The sequence below is a fragment of the Doryrhamphus excisus genome, linkage group LG15 (genome assembly GCF_037039965.1).
Source record: "Doryrhamphus excisus strain RoL-2023G ecotype Guam linkage group LG15, RoL_Dexc_Guam_v1.1, whole genome shotgun sequence".
NCBI classification, from domain to species: Eukaryota; Metazoa; Chordata; class Actinopteri; order Syngnathiformes; family Syngnathidae; genus Doryrhamphus; species Doryrhamphus excisus.
In genome coordinates this window covers 2,058,333-2,079,128 of record NC_136371.1, presented here as the reverse complement: position 1 = coordinate 2,079,128, position 20,796 = coordinate 2,058,333, and the positions used below count along the sequence as shown (strand labels likewise).

The following is a 20,796-nucleotide window of genomic DNA, read 5'->3' as shown; positions in this document are numbered from 1 at the left end:
TTCACTTTCATTTTTGTTTAGACAGTTTGCCTGGCAACCTTATCACACCTGCTGGATGCCTGCACACTAGTATACACCCACACACTCTTGAACAAGGATTCTAGAGTTAAAAACAGGGTGAATGACTGAAATGTAAATGAATAGAATCCAGTGAATGTCCGCCATGATAGAAAGCTAGACGTGGGCAGGGCTAAGCGGCCGTTATAATTCTGAGTATAAAATAAAGTTACACGCTTTCGTACAGGTCGTTTCTCTTATTGTATACAATTTGCTCTTGACTGACACAAGCCGGAGCCAATTAAATGCCAACAATACTGATCCAATCAGGAAGAAGGACATGCCCCTTTGTGGGCGTGACGGTGCAAAGCTCACAGTATCAAGCGTCAGTATTACTGAATTAAGTATTAATTTGTTTGTAAATCGTAAGTATTAATTTATTTGGGTACACAGAGTTTGATGTGCGCGACGTTTGAACGTTAAGTCATACATTTTTGTACAAGTTGTAAATATTTGACTTTGATGTTACTACCGTTATGCAAATGCCTATCACTTCATATTGTGAACGTAACAAGATGACGTCATTATTTGTGTGTTATCTTTTATGGATGTAATTGTGTTAATGTGATCTTGTGTTTACATTTCTCTTGCTGCTGTCTTTAGAGGAATCATGGAGGAAATGCTTGAGCTCACAAGTGCATACAGTAAAGGGATCATAAAAAAATATGTACAAGTAAAGAATGTCAATGAATATTGTGCTAAAATTACTGTTCTTCTGGTTTTCATCATCTATATTAATTGCAAAGATTGAGGAATAGGAATATTCTGCCTTACATCAAATAAAACATACAGTATATTCAAACTTGTGTTGTAATAGCTAAATAAAGGAGCTATGAATATTACTCTTGTTTAATATATTAGGTTTAGCTATGAACTGGAGATACATCTGCAGACGGAGAACATTTTCATACTCACATTCACGCCTACTGACAATACAGAGTCCAACATGCATGTTTTGGAGGAGTTAAAGGAAGTCAGAGAAAAACCCCAAACTCCACAAAATTATTGCCATCATTAATAATATCATGAAACATAACATCATGAAACATATATATCAAACATAATGAAGCAATAAACACTTTCATCACCTGACCTCCCTCTTTGTGACCTTTACCAGAAGGTACCAGATTTGGAGCCATTCAACAACAATCACTGTTGAGTGAGGGCAGGCCGCCACCTGTTGGACATTGTTTGCTACTGCATATTATTACATCTTCCTAGATAAAACTAAAGTGCCAAATTACAGGCTTTTTTTTTGCTACATAATGAATGGGCTTTTAATTCCTGTATGTGACATTGTTAACAATACAGATTTACTATTTTAGAGCTAAATGACCTTACTGATAATAATGTCATGATATATTCTTACCTTTACTGTAATGGTCAGGCTAAAATGAATTTAGGTAAAAAGAGGAGTTTTGTGTTATAAAGGTACTTTACTGACTAGTCAAGTGCATAAAATACTACAGTACAATACTACAGTATATACTACAGACTAAGTGATTTCCTGTTTAGGATTTCTTAATGTTTTCTTTAATGTTTGGACTGCAAATTGGAGAATTTCCAAAGTCTGCATTCTTTTTTTGAAATGGCCAGCAGGTGTCAGCACCAATTGACCTCAACAAGTAAACATTGAGATCTTAGTAGCTGGTTTTGCAACTTCTTAGAACAAACTGTTCATTTGTTATTGTACATTTCCATATTCAGTGTCTTCCCGTACTACAAAGACCATCATATGGGGAATATTTCTTGCTCCAATGTCTCAAAGCAACATTTCCTTCTTCCCTCAACCGGGTACACTGACAATGAGTCACATCCTCTAAAGTCGTTGACCTTTATGAGAAAGTGCCAGCCGGGAGTCAGACCATGTCTCAGTTTCCAGTAAACCAACATGTGATTCTCCTCCCTTTGCCCCAGGCTGTCCTACAGATTCCGACTTCCCTTCGGCTTGTAATCAAACACTGAAGTGTGGCACCTGCCAGGTGGAAGTGACTGCTGCCTATTGGCTGAGAGAACTTAAACGTGAGCGATGTGGGCCTCTCCCACTTGCCTGCCCGCTCAAAAGCATTAGGAGTAGCAGCTGAGAAGTAAAACAAGAAGGAAATGCTGAAGTAGCGTGGAACTCGCCTTACGGTGTAAAACAGCGGATTGTTGCAGGTATGTAGCTTGATATGTCTTTTTTCTTTACCTTATGCAACACACAAAGGTCTTTTATAATTTAGTCACTTCCCAATGTTTAGTTACTGTAATTTCACATTTAAACTAAGCATCATCTTGATCAGCCTAGGTTGGTGATGCTGTATTACATACCTGTATTACATGGTGTTTGTAAACTGAACCCTGACCCTAAAAATAGTCCCAGGTATCATCTTCCTGTCCAAAGTGAATGCGTAACATCTAGAAAACAAAGTCGTACTAATTTTCTATTCTGTGGTTTCAGCTTCTTGTTACGTTTATTCTCTATTTAATAAAATGATTGAAGCTACAGCGTAGCGTTATCTATCTTTTGTCCATGCAAACATACCGATATCGCTTGACCTTGTCCTGGTTTAGCTTATCTGATAATACATGACCACAAAGACAAATATTTGGTAGTTTAAATAATATGCCTGTTTAAAATAATTGCTGGGAGAGCTACTCTACTTTGTAAACTTTAAGGCGGGGATGCTGTAACAGTGGTTATTTATTAGGTGATTATTTTAATGATGAAAGGCGCATGTGATTGGCCGTAATGTATCGACACTGAGCGGAAGGGGGAGGCGGGGGCTATACACACATCACAGCCGTAAACACACAAACAGAAAGTAGTCTGATGAGACGGTGAAATAAAACGTTGCTACATAATTTGAGGCTACGCGCTAGAAAGGTGAGGAAAGAAAAGCTGGACTTTGTTGTTTCTGAATGCCAATCCTTGCTTTTGTCTTTTTAGTTTTGCCGATTAATTCATATTTTGGTTAATGTTTTGTTGGTGTGTTATACAACCAGATTGACAGATTTATTTTTATCCAATTTTGAGATGAGTCTTTGTTTTTGTATTTTATCATCAGGGGGGGATCAGAATATAGTAAAATACAGCGCAGAAAGCTTTCTAGTTCTTTCAGAATCTGCACCTATTCAGCTATATTTCTTGGGATTTCCTGCTTCCTGCGAAAACGGGTCTGTTTTAATGTATTCTACCCACGGCCCGACTCCAGGCGGTGGTTGGTTACACTCTGGAGTGCCGCTAGCAGCAAACCGCATAGGAGTTGATAATAAACGGAACCCGAATCCAATCCGGATGTAGACTGGACAGTTCGATGTTTCTCTAGAAAAGAGGTTACTTCAAGATGTCTCTGTGATAAGTAGCTTTAGCATTTTAGCGTTAGGTTTTCTACAGCATCGGTAACGTGTAATGTGCTTTGCGAGCCACTAATTTTGGTGGGATAAGGCCATTAGCAACCCCGCTGCCTGTATGCACACACTATAATGCTACACATATACTTTTGCCCCAAGACTTACACAACATAAACAGTTAGGACACTGATAATTTGTTGTTACTACTTGGTGTTCTGACTCTGATACTGATACAACCAAGTAACATTGGAAAGGCGTAGCGCTTCAGCAAGTTTGTCGGCTAGTCCAGCTGCATGCTGCATATGTTGACGGATTAAAATGCATTTCTTTTGCTGGTAGGGAATCAGGAACTCCAACCACTTGTGCCTGATGGTGGCGTCTTTTTAGGAATTGTAAACAAATTACGAGCCAGTGTTGGCAACGTAAACAGATAAGGGGTGGGGGAAGAAAGCTTATCTGGCTTCAGCCATGACCATATAAGGAAATCCACTCCTTTGTGACATCACAAAGGAGACGTTTTACCACGCCTTTTGAAACAGAGTGTTTTGAGCCATCTCCAAATTCTTTCAGGGCTCACTTCTAAATACGAAAACCTAATTTTCTGAAACTTTGGCATCGTTTAACGCGAGAATACAACATTCTAACTACATTTATAGGTCAGAAAAGTGGGAAAAGCATAATAGGTCGATTTTTTTAAAAAAGTCAGCATCTTTGCTTGGTCCAGTTTGGCCAAGTAAATATTGGTTTACGTTAAAATGAACACTCTTGTTGACATCTTGCGTGATGAATAGTGTATATATTGTGTGTGTGTGTACATGCATACAACAGTGTTTTATGAGATGTATCCGTTGACTTGCAGAACAGATGATCAGTGGGTGTGGCATGTAGTGGTTACCTGGAACTGCAGCAAATATTGTTAGGTGTTCAGACAAATGTTTGAGGAGGTTGAACTGTGTCAAAGTCCACCATGCAACACATGGAAAATAGTGTAAATTCATGTACAAGAGAAAGTGGTGAGGGTAACAAACAATTCACAAGAAGGTTGCCGGTTCCAAAGCCAACGTAACATGCATGTAACCTTGGTGTAGCAACATGATCACCGGATTGTCTATTCCTTCTGCTTAACCAAAGTCTTATTTACTTTCATCCTTAGAACTTATTTTCATGGATAGCCAATCATCAGGCGATTCTGCAAGAAAGATGGCCTCCTTTGCGTCATTTAGCCACAAGCAGTGGGCATCCCAATCACTGAGGGTCACTGCCAAGGAGCTGTCAATCGTCTCTCCTAGGGGTAAAGACAACACCATTGCAGAGCGTTTTTCCAAGTAAGTCGTGCCCCCCCCCTCAAAGTATCATTGCCACATCAGTCATCTCTCATCACAAGCAAGTCAGGCTGAACCGCTTCCAATAACTAATGATTATAACTATATCAGCTGCATGGTGGTTGAGTGTTTAGCGCGCAGACCTCACAGCTAGGAGACCAGGGTTCAATCCCGCCCTCGGCCATCTCTGTGTGGAGTTTGCATGTTCTCAGTTTATTTATCAGTTGAACTTGCTTCAGCTAGCAAGCCCTGTGAGACGAATCTCAAAACAAAAAATCTATTTATCTTTTCTCATCGCTTCTGGGCACCCACAATGTCGTTTCAATATTTAAGAGACTCTGAAACAATAAAATACTTTGTCCTTTTGACCTGAAAACAATTTGTGCCACGGCCAGCAGCACTGATTGTGAAGGCCACAGGCAGATTAGAATGACATAGCAACACATTAAAGCTGAAATGTAACTGGACAACAAAATATCAAAACAAAAACATGTTACAAAATGTAGAATGTTGGGAGTAAAAAATGAAATATTTCATGACTAAAACGTGGGTCGGTGTTGCTGAAGTGTAGGCCAGCAGACAAGGCTTTGCTGGCCCTGATTGCAAACCGCATCTTAAATACCAGCATGTAGGCTACCCTTGAATGAAATGACTTTACAGATCTAGGGTGTACAAACACAAATGTGGCCATATATGGACCTGAAAGTAGAACCGTTTCCATGACAACAGCCAAACCTTCTGTGAAGTGTGTCACATGTTCACGCTACACCGTTCTTTGTCTAAGGAAGTGTCCGTTCATGTTGTGCTGTTAAGATATATCATCGCTAGTGTTTGCATTTTGTGATAAAGCAAGACCTATTCTTAGTCCCGCGACTTAGTCTACTTAGAAGCGTGAGAGCCCAAATTAGGTATATGATTTGATTTTAGATGTTTCTTCCCTTGACTTTGAAGATGTTTATGCTTGCCGTTTTAACAGACTTGACATCTCAACCTATTCTTCAGGTACCAGATGGCAGCAGATGAGGGCGGTGCAGAGAAAAAGAAAGGGGTAGGTGAACATTTGGTCCTAAATTTAAACACTAAGACCTATTGCCAAATTCACTCCTAAAAATCTTTATAATCAAACATTTGCCAAGAAATAATGAACCAACAAAGTGATACAGAAAGGGATAAGGTGGAAACGTACCTTCTCTGTTGGCAGAGAAGATGACCTGACGGAATGGCTGATGAATCCATCAGATGGAGACAGCAATTCCAATACTGAGTAGTGTAAACATGCGGAGTCCAAAGTGCATTGGTTTGTATCTATGGGCAAATAACACAAAGCGTTGTCTTTTTATTACGTTTTTTTTTTTTTAAGCCTTTGTACAAAATGGCCCCCTGCATCCTTTGATATTTCAGTATCGGCCCCTGAGTGGAAAATGGACACCCTGGTGAAGACAAACTACGAAAGCTTGTGTTTTGTTGCCAGCCATAGATCTTTCCAGCATTTTCCCTTTACCTTTTTTCCCTCATTTCCTGGACTTATTTTCCCTCTTCCCCCTCACTGACCACCTCTGTTTTTGATTTTCTGTTCCCCCACCTACCCCCCCCATTCCAATTGTCATCCCCCCCCCCCCTCCCTCACTCCCTCCCTCCCAGTTTCCTTCTGTGTGTGTGCTCCTCTCTTGGGCGTAGGGGGTGGGATAGGTACTGATCGCTTCTCAAGGACTCACACATCTGGAGCGGCTTGTAGCGCTTCTAGCTTCTAGTGGGCCGACGCACTTAACGTGCACACTCCACAACAAGCGGACCGCCGGCCGGGGTCTCCAGCCCTTCACAGGTTTTGGCTTTACTTTTGTCTTTGTTTCCAACTTTCAAACTGCTTGTGTGGGTAGCTCTTTGTCTTCTTGAGCAGTTGTTTCCTGTTCTTCGCCTTTTTTTCCCTCCTCCCATATTCCTCTTCACAAAGCTACTCGCAGAAAAGTTTTATGTTGATTCAAGAGTTCCTTGCATGGGTTAGCAACTGTAGAATCAGAAGGGGGGGTCCTTGATAGTTGTCATTGTCAAAAGTATCACCAAATTTAAAAGGTGGCTTATTGTGCTCAGCAGGAAATGGTGAGTCATCACATCTGAAACCTTGATGTGGCTCCATGGGGTGGGGGGGTTAAGTTGAGCTGATAAAGCACAATTGTACTGATGAAAGCGGACACCTAAAAAAAACAGTCTTCTGCCCCCTCCTGTAGGTGGAAGAATCTTTAGCCTCGTCCCTTTGCAGCGGGAATCTGAGCGTTTTAAAGAAACGCTGGGAGCAGCAGCAGCAGCAGCAGCAGGAACTGCTTGGTGTTGGTACCACGCCCTGCACCGGCACCATCCACGAAACCCGCCTCGGTCAAACAGGTGCCAACCCGAAATCCACGACGACACTCGACGCCCCCAAAAATTACAAGCCGCTACAGGAAGACCAAAATACTGAGTCTGAGGCACAGACGCATCAAGGCAAGGAGCAGATAGAAATGGAGGCCAAGGGCAGCAGAGAATCCGAGGAGCAAGAAGAAGCAGTCGTGCCGGATTCGGAAAGGCCCAGCGTTCCCCTCAACAACCTGAAGATGATATTTGAGAAGGGAGAAGTGGAGAAGGTGAGTTGTCTTCACAACCATTGGCTCCTTCTGACCTTTGACACATGCACACTCGCGCACAAATACAAACAAAGACCAAGTTAATTAGCACGGCAGATGCTCCACTTCCGCAGTCAAAAGTTTTCCGTCTATCTTTAGTTCCATCTGGAATAGAACAGGGTTATGATTATGTTTGGAGTAAATAGGTCTGCTTGTTCTCAAAGAGCCTCAGTGCTGTCATGCATGGAGTCACATGGTGCAGCGTCTCTTGCCATCCGTCCATCAGCTGACTGCTTTGAAGGCAACACCGGCGGCTGTAGGCAGCTCCCCATCATGCTCCAAAGGGAGACCAATTGGTGCTAATAGTGGAGCGTAACGGCTGAGATGTTCAACTTCCAGTCATGCGTTTCTTATGAAATTTCAAGTTGTGATACTCTCAAATACCGCTTATCCTGTATAGGATCTGGGGTGAGCTGGAGCCTATCCCAACTGACGGGGGGGTAGGGGTACATCCTGGACTGGTTGTCAGTCAATCATTGAGCATTTACTAATGAGTTTCGCAAGTCCTTTTTTATGTCATCATAAAAGGAAATACATACTACATAACAGCAAACTCTTATCCTGTCATCAAAGAGTAGTATAGTAGATTGTCCTTGAACCTAAGTAAAACTAAAATCATGCTGTTTGCTAACAGCAGAAAGGACACGCACCAGCAAATACAAATAGACGGTGTGGACATTGAAAGGGTGAACGAAAATAAATTTCTGGGGATCACAATAGATGAAAATATGAGCTGCAAAGCTCATATTACAAATATACAACATAAGGTGGCCAGAAATATTTATATATAACAAAGCAAAATTTGTTCTCAATCAGAAATCACTCCAGTTCTACCATATCTTACTCATTGTGTGGAAATATGGGCTAATAACTATAAAAGCAATCTTCACCCACTAAATGTACTGCAAAAAAGGTCAGTAAGGATAATTCATAATGCCGCCTAAATAGAACATAGTAACTCCTTATTTCTAAAATCCCAACTACTACAACTTGCTGATATAGTTCATCTTCAAACAGCAAAAATAATAAATAAGGCTAAAAATAAGCAATTAGCTAAAAATGTCATCCAATACTTCTCTACAAGAGAGGAGAAATATTATCTCAGGGACGAAGTACATTTGAAACACTTCTACTACGTTATGCTAGCCATAGCATTTCAGTATGTGGAATCAAACTATGGAATGGATTGAGTAAGGAAATCAAACAATGCACAACGATGAGCCAATTCAAGAAACAATACAAGCAGTTGATGTTTGCTAAATACAAGGATGAAGAGTCTTGAACCAGTCATGATGTGCTATATATATCACTATATTGACACTTACTATGGTACCCATTATGGCATTGGATGCTTATATCACCTCCTCCTTTGGTATGGGACAAAAAATAAAAAAATTCAAAATTAAAAAAAAACTTATGGAAAGCAGGAAGTGAACAGTTACTGATTGTAAAAGTACCAGATGGAGGGGTAGGATTTAATAAGCTTTGCTTCTTCCTACTCCTTTTGGACATGTGGAACTGTGAACTGATTATGGGATGCATGTTCAAATGAAATCATTACCATAGTACTGGAAACGTTATTTCACCAAATTAGTTTAAGTTTCCCAGTTGTGAACAGGCAACTCTGTGAAATGCACTACGGTTAAAATCATCCTCACTGAAAGCTAACAGCTAACTCCTCAGGCAAAAAGACGCTACTCTTAGGAATGTAAGCTTGTCCACTCGTGACGGTTTTCCCCCTTTTTTATCTTCTGATCAGGAATGTGTTTGTTTTTAGTCCGCCAGAACAACCAGCTTAGACATGAAGGGCCATCGTCAGCCATACTTCACCTTCATATCAGATAGGGTGGCGTAATATCTGCTCCTACATGTATGATGTGGAAAAAACAACCCTTCAAATATGCCTTTTTTTTTGTAGTACAGCTTGAAAAAGGATTGACGGGTAGCTCTCTACCAAGGGTTAAATATCACCATCTTTTTTTCTCTTTTGGGCTTTTCCATTCAAGGTTCAGGGGTCGCCACAGCAAATCAATCTCCATCCAACCCTGTCTTCTGCATCTGTCTCTCACACCAACTACCTCATGTCCTCCTTCAATACATCCATGAACCTCCTCTTTGGTCTTCCTTTACGCCTCCTACCTAAACGCAGCATCCTTCTACCAATATATTTACTATCTCTGCTCTGGACATGTCCCAACCATCTCAGTCTGGCCTAAAGGACTTTATCTCCAAGGTCTCTAACATGTAATGTCCCTCTGATGTACTTGTTCTTGATCCTATCCATCCTGGTCACTCCCAATGAGAACCTCAGCATCCTCATCTACCTGCTACCTCCAGTTCTGCTTCCTGTCTTTTTTAATTTTATATATCCATTTCGGGGCGACACAGCGGTCGAGTGGTTAGCGCGCAAACCTCACAGCTAAAGCGCAGACCAAAGTTCAATCCCACCCTCGGGCATCTCTGTGTGGAGTTTGCATATTCTCCCCGTGCATGCGTGGGTTTTCTCCGGGTTCTCCGGTTTCCTCCCACATTCCAAAAACATGCTAGGTTAATTGGCCACTCCAAATTGTCCATAGGTATGAATGTGAGTGTGAATGGTTGTTTGTCTATATGTGCCCTGTGATTGGCTGGCGACCAGTCCAGGGTGTACCCCGCCTCTCGCCTGAAGACAGCTGGGATAGGCTCCAGCACCCCCGTGACCCTTGCGAGGAAAAAGCGGTAGAAAATGAATGAATGAATATCCATTTCGGACATCACCGTATTGAGTGGAAATTGCTTGTTAGTAAAAGAGAAAAGTACATTTAAATGTTTCCAGTCATATGAATATATTTGTCAATGTAGCTTTAATAGTGATGAAAGTTGACCCTTGTTTTTCAATCAAGGGAAACTAACTTTAATTGGCTAGTTTCTGTGAATAGATGATTACTTTTTGTAGCTTGTATTCAGGCTCACAATAATAAAATAGTTTATGGCCTTTGTAAAAAACAAAACAGTGCTAATTTAAGCACAAAAAACAACTACAGTATATAGCAAGTAAGCTGGCAGACAAGTGGCCATTTTCAACTGAGAGAAACAGCAGCTTTTTAGGGATGGTTGTCTCGTGATAAAATGCTAAAGCAGTAGTTGAAGACATTTATGGGGAATTGGACACACTGTGGACGGCGCTCGCTACAATGGCATCCATTGTGTGCGAGTCGGCCTCTAAGTAATGCTGCTTTCACTGAACGATGATGTCATGCCGTGTGCTCATGACATCAGCTGATCTTCAACCGCATTAAAGCTCACCTCATCAATCAATGGACTGTGCAGCCCACTCCGCCCCCGTACATCTTAAACCTCATCAAAAGCCTCAACCTCCACTTTTTTTTTGGTTAACCCTTTAATCTGCCTATCTGCCTCAAAACGCTTATCTAAGTACCCCCCCCCCTCCCTCTGTAGGTTGGGGTGTGCAGTCATGAGGCACCCAGACATTCACTGACCCTCACCCCCCCCCCCCCCCCCTTTTTCCTGCCCCAGCTGCTCCTCCACCACCTTCCTGCCTGACTCCACCCCTGTCGCTCCATTGTCTGGCCGGGAAAAAAGCCCCCTTATCCATCTGCATGTCTTTTTTTTTTATGTTCCATTGTACAAAAAAAGTGATGACACTACCGATAATGATTACTTCAACTCATGCTTGACTTAGTTAGTTTCTGTGTGATGGAGCACATAACATACAGAACAGGTTTTCTATGCAAGGGAAGCCATATGCAGATACCCAACAACACCAGGGAATGAAAATAATTCCAAAAAACATTACTGCTGACATTGTTTCAATATCAAATGTATTGGAACATATGCCTGAGTACCTCTTAGTTTGGAAACGATCAATATCAATAGTATACAAAAACACAATACAATACGTGGCATTATATAGAATTGGTCTCGTTGACAAACGCGTGTGTACTTTTTTTGTCAGAACGGTGTTCAAGCAAACGGATAACTTAGGGATAGGATTTCAGACATCAACCAATGGATGACGCATGCTAGCTGGCCCTGGTGAGGCCAATCTGAAGTCTGATTGGCTAAAGACACGGCCTCAGTGCCAGTATTGATTACTGATTCTGAAGGCCGTGAGCAGATAGAATAATAATACATTTTATTTGTATAGCACTTTTCAAAATACTCAAAGACACTTTACAGAAGAATGAAGTTGAATAAAGCAAGTAAACAGAATAGAAGACGCACCAAAATACAACATTCGTTGATTAATAAACAGTTAGAACATGAGTAAAAGCGGGGCGGGGCACACAGAAGCTGAAATTTGATTGGACAAAAAAAATTATATATATATATATGTGTGTATATACATATATATACGTATGTATGTATGTGAATTGATACAAATTGGAACAAATGCTGCAGTTGAAGTTGTAAAAGCGTTGTTCTACAATAGTTTGGTCATGGTGAATGTTCCTTGGACCCCCCCCCCCCTCGCTACTCCTTTTTCCGGTTGTAATGTAACTTTGCCAGCCAACCCCCTCATCCCTTCGTCATCCCCACAATCATCCACTATGAAGCACCCCCCCCCCCCCCCCCAACTGCAGCCCCTGCTCCCTGTCCCCTCCCCTTAAGCATCTCAAGGGGCTCTGGTCTGGTCTGCTCAGTCTGTGCCTAGACCCACTGGAGCTTACCGCCACTAAACCCCAGACTGGCCTCTGCCTCGTCATTCGTCTTCACCAAAGGTAATTTCATTTGTTTTGTCTTTCTTGGCCTCTGAATGCACCATTGGCATTTACACTTAAAATAAATGCGTTGAATGAATGAATGAATGAATGAATGAATGAATGCAGCCTCTCAAAGTTGACTTCATTGGTGAAGTGAATGAGCAGCTCTGTGGAAAACTGAACGGCTTCATTGTGTCATGTTCAGTGCTATCCTGCTATCTTTGCTTGAAAGGCTTAACTTAACGCGAGGGAAGGGTGTCGTCTTTAGTAAATAGTCCTTCGTCGGTGGGGGTATAAATGAAGGGAACTGCCAGTCAGTCTGTATGGGAGCTTTAATAGCATCAGGATTAGCGGTAGATTCTTTGTCTAGCCCCGTTGAGCCACCCTCCTGAGACCTTGCATGGACGGCATGCTTGTTTACATCCAGCCAACAAGGCCACATGTTTACCCCCCCCCCTTCCGTCCTCCTCGTGTGTCTCGGATACCCCCGCCCCTCCCTCACACACCCGCTCTCTGGGTTTGTGGAAGATAATCCACCCTTGGGGGTTGATTATATTATCATGGTGGTGTTCTTTAGCACAGATTCATTCTTGGTCAGATTGGACTGCCTGACTGACAAAGCAGCAAAAATTTGGACCAAAGATGGAAGATTTTTAAATTAACAGCTGGGTTTTTTTTGTGCCCTACTGTTAAAAATTCGACTAGTTGGACTCTTCCATTAGTAGAAGGCATGTTTTTAAAGGTACAGTACCCGGTGCTGCTTTTTTAAGCCAACTGGTTCCGCCCTGGGGCTCGAACCAGGGTCTGCTGAATAAGAGTTAGCCATTTAGCTAAAAGCCTGGACTGTCAACAAGATGTCCAACACGACACTTTTTTGGGGGGGATTTTGCCCAGCATTCCCAATCTGTGCAACATGAATACACATGTATTTCTCTACTGTGCGTTCTAATGATATAAAAACAGAAAAAGACCTGCACAGCCATACTTGTAATAGTAATGGAACATTCATAATGAATAATGTACAGTTTAAACAGGATTTAACCTTTTGTTTTGAATACATTAGCACACCAAAATGTTGTCATATGTTATCATTATGGGCCGTTGTATGTAGGATTTTGTGGAGGAAAAACCCATCAATTTTGGGATAAGGCATATAATGTGGAAAAAATGGAAGTACTGTGAATACTTTACAGATGCACTGTACATTTTTTTTCCTCTTCAACAAAGTATAAATTGTTACCTCACTAATTTAGTCTTGTTGGTTATACTCATGTAGTCTTATTTTTCCATAACATTCACAAACCTGCCATATGTGTGAACTATTGACCATTTAATTCTAAAGTTGGCAAGCATAACGCCATTCATTCATTGATTTTTTTCGGGCGAGAGGCGGGGCACACCCTGGACTGGTGGCCAGCCAATCACAGGGCACATATAGACAAACAACCATTCACACTCACATTCGTACCTATGGACAATTTGGAGTCGACAATTCACCTAGCATGTTTTTGGAATGTGGGAGGAAACCGGAGAAAACCCACGCAAAACTCCACACAGAGAGTGTCGAGGGTGGAATTGAACTCGGGTCTCCGAGCTGTGAGGCTTGCGCGCTAACCACTTGACTGCTTTGCAGCCTAAAGGGGGCCTATTATGTTCATTTTTCGTTCCTTTGTATTGAGTTGTGGACTCCTATAGAGCAGCTACACACAATAACCAGAACAGAAAGTTTTCTAGATCTTCCAGAATCGGCACCTATTCCAGCAGTACTGCTTGGATTTCAAACACGCCCCACTATGCTGTGGTTGGTCACACTCCGAAGTGCTTCGGTGTTGTGTTGCCAGCATGCATGCATGCACGGGGAGAGTTGACAATTAACCTAGCATGTTTTTGGAATGTGGGAGGAAACCGGAGTACCCGGAGAAAAGAGGTAGAGCTGAGCGATTATGGTCCAAAAAGTCGTATCCCGATTTAGGTTGAATACCGACATAAGATTATATATAGACATTAGACAAAATCAAAGCCAAACATGGGTGTCAAGTTGTTTCAGGTAACATAAATATTGACATATTGCCCAGCCCTACAGCTTGGTAGAACTTGGTACAACTTTGTCAAGTTCTATCGATATAGTCCCAATTAACAACAGAACTTAAGGTACTTTTACACATTAAGCAGATTGGCCAGGAAAAAACTCTCTAGGGAAGAAACCTGGAACAGAACCAAGGCTCAAGTCCGTCTTGACCTGAGCTGACATGTGTCCTGAAGAAGGAAACGTTAACCTGAGTACTCCTTTACAGTCCCAAGTTTTGGTTAGTGTTGATATGAGCTTCGTTCCTTTCCAGCATGATCAGACTTTCTGTTGGAAAGTTTTATTGCTGCTTATTAGAAACGCATTGCCGTCTTATGAGTTCATCTTGTTTTTTTTCTCTGCTTTTATTGTGAAATGTTACCTGCTGAGGCCTGTGGATGTTTGCATGCCTCGTCAGGCATGCATTTGGAGGTAGGATGTGGCCTCAAGCATTTTTAGTCGAGCCAAAGTTGACGTGTCTTTTTTGGCTTGTTCAGACTGACTGCGTCCTTGTCCACTTGTTGTGTAATGTATAGCTGGCAATGGTGGATGATGTGTCGTCATTGGGGGGACACGACCCCCCCAGATTTTGCTCAATTAGTACAGTTTCCATTGAATATACATGTATACAACAAAAGGAAAGAAAACAAACACACAATTATACTATTATTATTAACATGTACAGTGTATATTTATCTTCCGCCGATCAGACGTGGTGTCTGTCTCGGGCTTACTGAGCTCATTAACGGGATTTAAGCGGTTGTGACTGGAGAGAGAGATAGAGACACAGTCTTGACCTTCTATAATTGGACCTGCTACAGTCTCTTTGCGTTGTCTTCAACCTATGCGGATTGCTCTTATGGACACCGTTGACTTCATGAATTGTCCAAAGTGCAGAGACCATGCAGGACACTTTCTCAAGCAGTTTTTTGCTTTCCGGCTTCTGTTTAATTGCCACCTATTTTGTTTTCCTGCTGTTTTCTTTTAAGGAGTCCAAAGAGCATTCAAGTCAAGGAAACGGTGCTAGTACAGCAAACATGGACCAGCTTCTTGGAGGTATGTACTCATCATTCAAGCACTTTAACGTCGAACAAGCACTTCAACCATCCAACACTTGTTCTTCTTTTTCTAAACTAAACACTTTGTGTTTTTGAATGTACATTTGATGCTACTGAAAAGATGGGATTTTAAGACATGTATGCAAACCATGGTACCTGTTGATTTGTAATAATCCACGACTGCTCCATATATAAACATATTTTAGTTAGATGAAAGATGAGCTTTTACTTCATGTTCCCATCAACCCGGTGTTGAGAGAAATGGGAACAGGAACAGGCAGGTCGAAGCGAGTTTACTGGAGAAAGCCGAGATGATGAATCACAGCTCTTTCCCCGCAATGTGTGTGTCATCTTATCTTTTCATCAGATGGAACTCTTGCGGAGTCGACCCCTCTCCGGGATAGGATGGCACTCTACCAAGCTGCCATATCCAAACAGGACATCAGTCCCACATCAGCCAGTGTGAGTACTGAAACCTCATGATTCCATGCAAATCAAATTCCACCACCAAGGAGGTTGTATTAAAGAGGACCTATTACGCTTTTTTCCCCACTTTTCTGACCTATAAATGTAGCTAGAATGTTATTCTTGTGTTAAACGATGCCAAAATTTCAGATAATAAGGTTTGCTCATTTGGAAGTCAACCCTGAAAGAAGTTTGCGATGGCTTAAAACGCTCTGTTTGAGAAGGCGTGGTAAAACTGTTCCTTTGTGATGTCACAAAGAGACGGACTGACTTCCTTTTAAATATAAACTTTTTTTTTTTTTTTAGAAACTTTGGACTGTCCAGTCTCCACTTTCAGATCGGATTCGGGATCGAACACATATAGCTGTACGTTAAAAGTCGACATTTTACAAAGATACATCGCCGTTTATTATCAACAGCTAGCGGCATAAAGCGGAAGTCCTTTTATGCACTCGCGATTGTTACCAACCACAGCGGAGTGTTAGTGCCTACAGGCGGGCTGTGGGTGGAATAAATTAAAACCGACCACAAAATCCAAAGAAATACTGATGAATAGATGCAGATTCTGGAAGAACTATAAAGCTTTGTGTGCTGGTTATCATGTGCAGCTGCTCTATAGAAGTCCACAACTCAATACAAAGGGCTGAAAAATGACGACTCACTCACCACACAGACATGACGGTGAAATTGTGAAGCTGACGTGGACTCGTGAGGTCAGTGAGTCAGTCGAGTCTGTGGACTCGTCGCGCATGTGTAAGTTTCTCGGGTAAAGTAGATACCGCATTGAGTGCTGACTCATGCGCTGATGTCACCGCCATATTGGATGTGGCAAGAGAAGGTGGAAGATGCTCAAGTCATACAATCTGACGGGATTAAGTTTCACAAGTAAGACTTCTGATTGTATTTGGCCATTATAACATTTTACGGAACGAAGATTTATCAAGTTTGGAATATATCCTGGTGCAGCTCTGCCACGTGAAACGTATTGCTTCAACCGGCCAACCATCTCGGTGACTTGAGACTCAAGTGAATCGAGCGTTTACCGTCACTATTAGGTTGTATAGCATCAGGTGGTATCACATCCGTGAGGGTTTTATTTCTTTTCATGAAAAACCATAAGTTCAAAATCAACAATTTGAACGCCTCTTCTCTCAAAAATAGATGGAGTGAGGGAGATTTCTGTCAAATTTGGTGTTTATAAACAGGTCCCAAATATCATCCAAATGTACTTTTTGCACAATAGGGGAGCTTTTTTAATGTTTATGTTTTGTGTCTTACATCAGACTGATCTGCACGATACGTTCTGCAGCAAACAGAAGGAGAATGTACCGCCATTCTCCTTGGATATGGTGAGAGCTTCCTTAACGGAATGAATAACTGGTGAATGTGCTACACGTTACTGATGCTGTTATCTCTCACTACAGAGTCCAGATACGGAGTCCAACAGCAGAAAAAGCCTTAGTGCAGAGAGCAACGGTAAGTTTTATGTATAATATTTCTGTACAAGCCTGAGAACTCATTTGCTAGGACAGTCGATCATATGACAAAAACCATAATTGATATTCATAAATAAATCTGAATCAGATTTTTGATCAACATCTCATTAAAAGTGGCTGTTGTAAGATTACATTAGATTCAGATCATGAAGCTAGCGCTAAAGTGACTTTGGTTATTAAAACCATGGCAATTGCTAGATAAAAAAAAGAAAGCTTGTAAATTAAACTCTTATGAGCCATTTTTGTAAAACCAAATATACCTTTAGTTGTACCATGCATTATCTCATCAGTTTCAACTGTTTATTCCTGCAATGATACTAAGTGACATGTTGCTCACCTTCTTCACTGGGACAAGGACGGGCAAAGTTATGGGGTGATTCGGCCGCTGCTGAGTCATTTGTTGTTAAATCTGGTAAATTGGGAAAGATAACTGATTTAATACATGCGAAACATTTACTTGAGCTGAATAAATGTTGGTTAAAAGGAGTGGGATGTAGGATGTAACGCAACATGCTAACACGCTGCTCTTTTTTGAATGGCTATTAAGCTAACAAGCTAATACGCAAAGATACAGACTGACTAGGCTCCAAAAAAAACAGGACACATATTGACACCTTTTCCGGTTGACTCTATTCTCTCACCTTTCATTGTTTTACTTTTGTTTTTTTTTTTTACTTCCAGGCGTTATTTTAGCAAGTATTGTTTCACTGTCCTCTGCTGCCGACTAGCTGCAGTTACAAAGCACAGTGAGGGTAGTAGTGGACCAAACCATTTCATGTAGCTATAGGGGTGGTGGTCAGTAATGTTTTTTTTTTGTGGGGGCGATAAAAATTAAAAAATGTTTTACCGAAAATGTGTACATTTGCAGGGATCCACTGTAGTGGAAATTGGTAAATTAAACATGAAATAGCACTTAAACGTGACCACATTGTATAATTGTTTGAACAATTTGCTGCCCCAGGTTCTGGTCCTGGCAATGCTGTGTGTTCTCTGGCCAAAACTCCGAGGGTAAGGCGCGACACACACCCACACACACACACACCCACACTTAACACCATAACTTTTACGTCTTGTGCAGAATTTACGTCTTCCGGTGAGGGAGACCTGCGTGTCCTGTCAGAAGACTGTTTATCCACTGGAGAGGCTGGTAGCCAATCAGCAGATTTTTCACAGCACCTGCTTCCGTTGCTGCCACTGCAACACCAAACTCAGGTGAGTGGGTTCCAATCCCAAAGACATTTGATGAAATAACTATATACTCTATCTGACATTTTATATCAAGTCTAAATCAACTGTGAGCAGAAAACCATACAAAATATTAAAAATACAACAGTTTATGATTTGTTGAGCTAGAGAGGCAGACGGTAATGCTGTGGTGTATTTGTAGATACTTCATTTTGGTTTGAGCTCATCAACACCTGAACTGTTACTAACTTTGGCTCCCCCTCCTGGTCAGTTTGGTCAATTACGCCTCCCTGCACAACAATGTGTACTGCAAGCCGCACTTCTGCCAGCTCTTCAAGGCCAAGGGTAACTATGATGAGGGCTTTGGCCACCGGCCCCACAAGGAACTGTGGGAGAGCAAAGGCGAGGGCGGGGAGATGACATCACCGCAGGCTAACGTTTATACCAAGACCCCCTCCCCTGGCTCTGAGCTGGAGAGCCCCAGCGTGGAGGACTCTCCGCTGGCCAAAGTCAATGTCCTGACTGCTACCATGGAGGCTTTGGGACAAGGATCCCCAGAGAAGACGGACAGACCCACTGAGACACGCAGGTTGAAAATCTCCTGGCCCCCACAAGCAGAAGGTGACACCAGCCATAATGGAGATACGGTGCACGCCACCAATGGAGCCACCAAGCCGATCCGTGCAAAGTGGCCCCCAGAGGACGACTTCTCCTCCTCAGCATCTGAACAAACTAAAGCTTCCTGCCAGCGGAGAAGCTCCTCCTTGAAGGAGCGTTGCATGCCCTTCACTGTGGTGGACCAAGCTCCTGCTGTTGCTGCTGAGACCAAGAAAGAGTCTCCACCTGCAGTGGACCAAGTGCAGGTAGAGGCGGAGGCCCAGAGCGTTGTGCTGCAGCATGATGGACCTACACTGGACAACCACACACCTGCTGAGGACAACAACAGCACAGGAGAGGATGGTGACGAAGACATGACTGAGAAGGATGTAGAAGACATGGAAGAAAGTGAGGAGATACTGGAGAAGGAAGGTGAAGACGGGTCAGAGCATCATCTTCCCTGTGAGGAGACTGAGGTGGTGCCACCTCATCAGGAGCAAATGGAGGAAGAAGATGGCGGCTTGGAGGAGATGACGCCTCCCACTAAACATGAGACGTCTACTCCCGAAGAAGAAGCTGAGGAGGAGGAGGTGGCGGCGGCCAACAGGTCGCAACAGGATGTGGGCTTCTGGGAAGGGGAAGTGGAAGAGGTGGAGGAGAAGGAGGAGCAGGAGGCGCTGACTGTGGAGGAAATCATCAAGCGAAATCGCTTCTATGACGAGGAAGAGGAGGATGAGGATTTCTGAAGTTGGCTGCGTTCCATTCTTTTGACTTTCTTGTCCCCTTGTCGCAGCGTTAAGGTTGAACGCTGCCGAGCTCTTGAAACTGTGCCTCTTTTCTACATTCCAAGCCATTCCAACATTTTAACTGTCCTTGTGTTCCTATGTTTTCATATTTAAGCCACCCATATAATAATGAATATTGTTGCCTGAAGATGGGGCCCAATTCAAATTAGCCTAAAATAAATCCAAACAATTGGAAAAAATAAGTGCTTTAGTTTTTAAATACAAGGATCACTAAATGACTATTTCCACTCAGAATGTGCGTTCACAACATTTGTTTTAAAGATTTGTGACAATCTGATGTGAATGTAGTTTTTAAACCAAGGGTGCAAATAGCCTTGTTTTGCTACTGTTTAAATAAATTGTAAAGAAAATGCTGTTGTTGTCTGAGTCACTAATCTTGTATAATCATCCTTATCGTTTGCTCCTTTCCAAATCATTAAACACATTTAAATATTAGTCAATGAAAAAAGCAGCTTTTCAATGAAAGCCATTAAGGGAGAAAATAAAAACAAATCTACCGTGTGTGATCACAAACTTTTTCAGTGCTTTGGTTCCGATTTTCTACAATAAAAGCTCTGATAAAACATTCCACTGTTCTCAAATATCTTAATTTTTAATTTTCTGCACAAAATAAGATGAAAAATTAAATCAAGAATAAAGAAAATCAATCAGTAATAAATAAATATAATAATAATAATAATAATAAAACGGCAAATAATAAAAACTTAAGAAAGCACATATAGTTGGTGGGTAGACAAATTATTTTTTTCAGATTAAAATGAACAAAGCATTATTAGAGCCCTGTAGACAGGACAAAACACGACTATAGTCACATTTATACTCTTTTTATTTACAACATATTGCGCAACTGCAGGGTCTTGAGACACATGCTAACTCGCAAACTAGAGAGCTAGCGACCTAAACGGTAGCCTCCAAGTTATTTCCTTTAAACTTAAATAGCCAAAAACTTACCACTTCCACACAGATAGGGAGGATAACTTAACAGTTATTTAACCTTCAACATGAACATGAATCAAACGTAATATTTTTTTCTGGGTACATGATACCATACA

The 20,796-nt window shown here is 41.8% G+C and overlaps 1 protein-coding gene across 3 annotated transcripts; it reads left to right on the top strand.

Annotated features, from left to right (window-relative positions):
* Window positions 1-1,999: 1,999 nt before the first annotated feature.
* On the top strand, window positions 2,000-20,133 carry lima1a (LIM domain and actin binding 1a). 3 transcript variants are annotated; one of them, XM_058052368.2, is made up of 11 exons: window positions 2,000-2,214; window positions 4,544-4,715; window positions 5,715-5,760; window positions 6,938-7,330; window positions 15,127-15,193; window positions 15,563-15,657; window positions 16,944-17,009; window positions 17,085-17,136; window positions 18,118-18,164; window positions 18,235-18,368; window positions 18,613-20,133. In XM_058052368.2, the coding sequence occupies exons 2-11, from the start codon at window positions 4,555-4,557 to the stop codon at window positions 19,682-19,684; spliced, it is 2,133 nt and encodes a 710-aa protein (XP_057908351.2). In that variant the 5' UTR covers window positions 2,000-2,214; window positions 4,544-4,554; the 3' UTR covers window positions 19,685-20,133. The 3 variants fall into 3 exon arrangements, with proteins under 3 accessions (XP_057908351.2, XP_078652881.1, XP_057908352.2); XM_058052369.2 differs by lacking the exon at window positions 2,000-2,214 and adding an exon at window positions 2,773-2,923; XM_078796755.1 differs by lacking the exon at window positions 4,544-4,715.
* Window positions 20,134-20,796: the final 663 nt, after the last annotated feature.

Bases quoted from the DNA above. Each gene is read 5' to 3' on its own strand.
- lima1a (XM_058052368.2), top strand. From the start codon at position 4,555: ATGGATAGCCAATCATCAGGCGATTCTGCAAGAAAGATGGCCTCCTTT. The intron at 5,761-6,937 runs GTAGGTGAACAT...CCCCTCCTGTAG, and splicing joins GTGCAGAGAAAAAGAAAGGG to GTGGAAGAATCTTTAGCCTC. The intron at 18,165-18,234 runs GTAAGGCGCGAC...CGTCTTGTGCAG, and splicing joins CTCTGGCCAAAACTCCGAGG to AATTTACGTCTTCCGGTGAG.